The sequence below is a fragment of the Protopterus annectens genome, chromosome 1.part1, assembly GCF_019279795.1.
Source record: "Protopterus annectens isolate FY-2018-M chromosome 1.part1, PAN1.0, whole genome shotgun sequence".
Taxonomy (NCBI): domain Eukaryota; kingdom Metazoa; phylum Chordata; order Ceratodontiformes; family Protopteridae; genus Protopterus; species Protopterus annectens.
This window is the reverse complement of record NC_056726.1, coordinates 1,215,095,531-1,215,101,530: the sequence shown is the minus strand read 5'-3', so window position 1 is coordinate 1,215,101,530 and position 6,000 is coordinate 1,215,095,531. Positions and strand designations below refer to the sequence as shown.

The 6,000-nt window shown below is 43.5% G+C and overlaps 1 protein-coding gene across 6 annotated transcripts in view; it reads left to right on the top strand.

The window, feature by feature from the left end:
• EPN1 (epsin 1) overlaps positions 1–6,000 on the top strand; it is a 1,407,891-nt gene that overhangs the window by 438,874 nt on the left and 963,017 nt on the right. For all 6 annotated transcript variants that reach the window (XM_044080699.1, XM_044080709.1, XM_044080717.1 and 3 more), the window contains exon 3: positions 446–704. In XM_044080699.1, the coding sequence (XP_043936634.1) occupies positions 446–704 (259 nt within the window). The remainder of the gene's footprint in view (positions 1–445; positions 705–6,000) is intronic.

Sequence of the window (6,000 nt, the reverse complement as noted above, 5' to 3'; positions counted from 1 at the left end):
TCTTTTACCTTGTGCTTCTGATGGGTTAAGACAAGAAAAACTGATGTAATTGTCGGCTGCCTTGCTTTGTAGTACTGATGACTTGGCGTCAGACTACAGGCAACAGCAGCCGGCGCTCAAAAACTGACTCTGATATTCAGGCCGGCTGAGGGCTACCACATCAGGGATAACCCCACAGGTGATGACTGCAAGACTGAATACACTTGAACATCTACATGTATGATAAGTGTACATAACTGTACTTTATAGTGATTGGTGGTGCAAGCCTTAACTTGAGCGATGGGTTACACTGAGGAAGATTAGTGTGTGTGGCCTGTTTGTTTGCTCGCAAAAAAATGTTGGTGCTGTAATAATGGTAAATGATAATAATGTAGTTTTACATTTTTTATTCAGGTATGATGTAGGTATTGTTTAGAAATTGACTTTAAATTTCTTTGGTTTGCAGGCCATGACTTTGATGGAGTACTTGATAAAGACTGGATCAGAGCGGGTTGCTCAACAGTGTAAAGAAAATATTTATGCTATTCAGACCCTGAAGGACTTTCAGTATGTAGATCGGGATGGGAAAGACCAAGGTGTGAACGTGCGAGAAAAGGCTAAACAGTTAGTGGCACTTCTGAAAGATGATGAACGTCTTAAAGAGGAGAGGGCCCACGCTCTGAAAACCAAGGAGAAACTGGCTCAGACAACAACCACATCTTCATGTAGGTTGAAATAGTTAGTTTTACTTCTAAACTTGTCTTTTTTGCCAGTAGACTGGAAGTGCTGCATATCTTTGTTCTAGGATGACACAAATAACCTCACTGATGCATATTTTTGGAAAGGTATATAGTGTCAATAATAAATTATTGCTGGTGGGTGAGGATTTTTGTCGGCATGCTGATATTTAGGCTCTACAGGGTTTACTTTATATCTGTAAAATGTGTATTTCATTTATTTGTTTTATTGATAGGAAAAAAAATATGCAATTGCTTTCTGTGTGGAGTCTGCATGTCCTCCCCGCAGCTGGGTAGCGTTCGAAAGACATGCGTGCATAAATGGGCGTGCCTTCGTTGAAGGTTGGGCGTCTAGCTGGCACCTCCGCGTTTCATAAAAATCTACTGCCAATCATTAGTGGACAGTAGTTCCGCTGTGGCGACCCCTTACTGGGAAAAAGCCGAAAGACAAACAACAACTTCTGAAAAATACAAGGTGCCTTGCATTTTAATTTGAACTTAAGGTAGTATTGAACATTTCTTTTAGCTGAAATTCTACTTGGTATCATACCGTTCAGCCTGCAGACCTTTGAAAATAGGAACAAGTCCCTTGAAAAAATCCATCTGAAATGTGGACATCTAATTAGCATAACATTTGAATACCGAATAGGACACAACTCTTCCCACTTCTTGTAGGAATGTGGGATACTACCAAGAAATACATTTTAAAAACAGTGACAAAAAAGATGGAAAAATATAAGCACATTATCAGAGATATTAGAAAATCTGTATACTTTAATGAATTGTATTGCAAAATTGTACCAAACAAGGTAGTTATTTTTGCTTCTGAAAAAGAGAGATGCAAAATGTGTGTTTGATGCTACTGGTATCGTGATTATGTATTGTGGATTTCTGTCTACTAGGCAGCTGTAAAATTCATGTGATTTGGAGGGGGTTCACAAAATTGTGCGAAGGGGAAAATCATTGCTGAAAATAAGTACATGCCTGGCAGGTACATCGTAAATTGGGCCTGAAAATAGAAGTGTTCCTCCAAAATAGGAATGAAAAGGCATCCATCTTTCAGACCTTTGTGCAAGGAGTCCTGGAGCAGAATTTCTTTAGCTGCCTGTTGTGAATGGAGGCAAACTGATCTACTGGTGTTCCCCACAGCTGGATCAATTCCTGGACGATCTCGGAGTGCAATTTCCAGTTGTGAGGGTCTGTCATAGGTCTGCTCAGCTTGCATTGTATGAAATTTTGCTCTGACTGAATAAAACTAGCCAAGAGGATCGCACTGTGTTGAGTTGATAGTTCCCAGACTACCATCGCTAATTTGCAGAGGTGGGATAACCCCCCCCCCCTTTTATGTGCCACATCTCTGTGATGTTGTCTGTCATTACTAATAGAGGGCCTAGAATCCAGAGATGGTTCAAAGATGCTTCTGTTTGTCCAGATTGTTACACAGACTTTGAATCTTCACTCCCTTGGATACAGATCTCCAAGTACTCTTGGATACAGATCTCCAAGTAGTCTGAGGCATCTCTCGTTAAAGATGGAGTGGTACCTACCTGGAATGGAAAACAGGAGACCTTGGTTGAAAGACAGCTGATTCACCCACCAGATTAACTCCCTTTTTATAAACCCTAGCACTAGGATTTGAAAAGACAAGGGTGATTGTATTGGTTCCGAACTGAAATTTCCTCGTGAAATCTGCCCGTGGGAGTCATGAGAATCGCAGACACCATGAAACCTAGAATCCCTTTGATACTCTCGGTGACAGATGCCAAAGTCTGGTTGGAAAACATCAAAATTTGTTCATTGTAATATTCCCCGATGTTCATCGTGTTACACTGCTGCAGTCATGACACTTGGGTTATCTGCCGTCAGGCGGTCCCGCAGTCTGCCCGAGTTCCAAAGTCTTGGTCTGGCGTCGGTTGCGGTCGCTTCTTCCCTGACGTCAGTGCGACAGGGGTATAAATGAGGCAGCCAACGCCATTTTCTTCAGTCTTTCTTGCCGTGCGGTGCCCGAAGCAGAAGCAGTTCGCAACTGCCGGTCGGCTGAATCCTGAGATTTTCAAGTCGAATTTCAGACCGAAGTCTTCAATAAAGCTAAGTACCCCATTGGGGAACCTTTTCTTGCCTCAGTCCGATGTCAGAAAAAGTTAATAATTGCATTTCTTGCGGGAAGCAAATACCTCATAAGGATTTTCATTCTTATTGTATCCCTTGCCTAGGCCCAGACCACAACGTCACAGGTTGTCGGATTTGTGCTAGGTTTAACAAACAAACTATTAAACGTCTGTTTGATTTTGCCCAACATTATTTTGGTAGTAAATTTAATTATACCATGCCGTCAGAGCAACCGACGACTGGGATGCATAAAAAACACAAAGATAGGGACAGGCAGCCGAGACCCAAACCAGACACCGAGGCCTCTGCTAGGCCAGTCGCCGGTTCTCCGGTTTTCAGTGAGGCGCCTATGCAGCCCCTGACGACCGCTGATTTAGAATCCCAGCCTGCATCCGACTCCCAAGCGGAGATTGCAGGGCCTCCAGAGCCTTTATCTTTAGGCCCTTCCGACTCCATGGCTGATGGGGACTCCAGTGCAGTTGAAAGGCCGTCAGTTGCTGAAGGTGTCTTCAGACCGACTACACTTACTATTAAATCTTTTGCAAAACTGAAAACTCCATTAAAAGTAGGGAAGCCTGTACAGCAGTCTCCAGTGCAAGGTCCCATGCCTCAGAAACAGATGCTTAAGATGGCCGAAGACTTAATTACCCTAATCAGGGGTTCCCATCCCCCACCTGACAAAAGGCCTAGACAGGAGGAGGACTATGCTTCCTCTGACCAGGTTTCCATTACCTCAGATTCTTCTGAGGAACAGGAGTACTCTTTTTCCCCCTTATGAAGACTCTGATGCTGGAGAGTCTATTCCTTCAGCATCTCCCCCAGAAGACTACTCTTTTGGGGAAACTTTACATACCATGAGGGAACATTTCCACTGGGAAGGCCAGGATTACTCTGATTCTAAGAAAAGGCTCTGAGAGTTCCTCTTACTACCCCAGCACAGACCCCTTGCTATTCCACCTGTGTTAGACATTGTGGATGATGTTTATTCAGTATCTAGCCTTAACTCAGATTCATTACCTCCTGCACCAGCCAAACCAAAGAGATACTACAGAGTCCCTGACTCACATAAATTCCTATATAAAAGCCCTGTTGCTGACCCGGAAACCATTTCCCAGGGTCCCAAAGGGGTTAAGGCCTCTATTGCTAAAAATCCTGTACCGTCTGAAAGGGATTCTAGAGCACCAGACAGATGGGGATAGAAAGTATATACCTCAGCTACTCTAGCAATGAGGGCCTTAAATTGCCAGTTTCACATGCTGAAATATCAACAATATTTGATGTCTCAATTAAAACAAAAAATGAGCACACATACAGAGCAGCCTGATTACAAGGAAATGCAAGATTTGTTGCATGCAGCAGAACAAGTGGGAAAACATACTTTGCAATGTGGATTTGATTCATTGGAAGCTTCTTGCAGAGCAGCTGTAACAGGGTCTGTCATTCGTAGGCATGCTTGGTTAAAAGAACAAACTTTACCTGATCATGTTAAAGCAAAGTTATTGGATGCACCCTTACAGCAGGGTGTTTTATTTGGTGTGAAAGCAGAAGAGGTTTTAAAGAAAATGGAGAATAAGGCAAAATCTATGCAGACGGTCAAGGCTTTTTTACAGGTCCAACCCCCTCGTTTCAGCAGAAATTGGCCAACCAAAAACTGGTCCTTTCCAACTTCTGACAGACCACAGAGGGGCAAATACAGACGCCCAAGGGGCAGAGGTCAGCCACAAGGCTCTTACAAGCCACAACAATGGGGTGCCACAACCCAGAAAGGAGGAGAAGACAGGTCTCAAATTATCAGAAGACAATCACAATGACTTACCCCTCAGACTGCCAAGCAAATCACTCTTGGCAGCTCCCTTGGGAGGAAAACTTGCGCTTTTTTGCAGACAATTGGCACATCATCACAAAATACAAATGGGTCCTAAATATTGTAACTCAAGGATACAGGTTCCACTTTCACACTTTACCAGGGATAAAAGGAATGCCAAACCTGCCATCAAATCCAACGGACAGAGGTTTTAAAGACAAATTGCAGCACTCATGGATATGAGAGCTATTCAACAGGTTCCTACCCAAGAGCAAGGACAAGGATTTTACTCAAGACTCTTTCTGGTTCCCTGAAAGGACAAAGCCTGAAAGACCCATTCTGGACCTTTCAATTCTAAACACATACCTGGAAGTACCCAAATTCAAGATGCTCACACTACAGCAACTTCTTCCCATGCTGGGCAAGAAGGCTTGGCTAGTAACGTTGGACCTTAAGGAGGCATACCTGCATGTCCCTATCAGACAAAATTGCAGAAGATACCTCTGATTTATACCAGGTACAACTCTTTAACAATTCTCTGCACTGCCCTTTGGCTTATCTACTGCGCCCGGGGTCTTCACAAAATGCCTGGCACCAGTAATTGCATACTGCAGACAAAGAGGAATCCAAATATAACCATACCTGGACGACTGCCTTATTCAAGCAGACAGCAAGGACATTCTTTTAAAATATCTGGCGTTTGTAAAAAAACTTACTAAGTTGCCTAGGGTACACAGTAAACAAAAAGAAGTCAAAACTAGTGCCCTCACAAGACATAATATTCCTGGGTGCCAGCTTAAATACAACGGCCCAGATGGCTTATCTCACGCCAGACAAGCAAGGACAACTGACTCAATACTTCAAAATGATGGCAACAAAGACCCAACTCCCTGCAAGAAAAATTCTGCAGGCCTTGGGATTCATGGCATCTTGCATACTACTAATACCATATGCCAAACTGCATATGAGGAAATTACAATGGTACCTGAAAAGCGTATGGACTCAACACAGCCACAGCTTGGAAACAATACCACTAATTCCCTGCCTTCAACAGGAGTTTCTATGGTGGGCTCAGGCATGTCACCTCAACAAGGGTCGGCCTTTCACCTTGCCCACAGCCAGGCAAACAGTGACAACAGATGCATCAGATTATGCCTGGGGAGCACACATGGCAGGACATTGTATTCAGGGCAAATGGTCTGCAGATCAAATGCATCTCCACATCAATCAAAAAGAGATGCTAGCTATACAAAATGCCCTAACAGCTTTCAAGGACCTCCTACATCCAGGACAACTTCTAATAAAGACAGACAACACCACAGTGATGTGGAACATAAACATACAAGGGGGCACGCATTCCTACCCCCTATG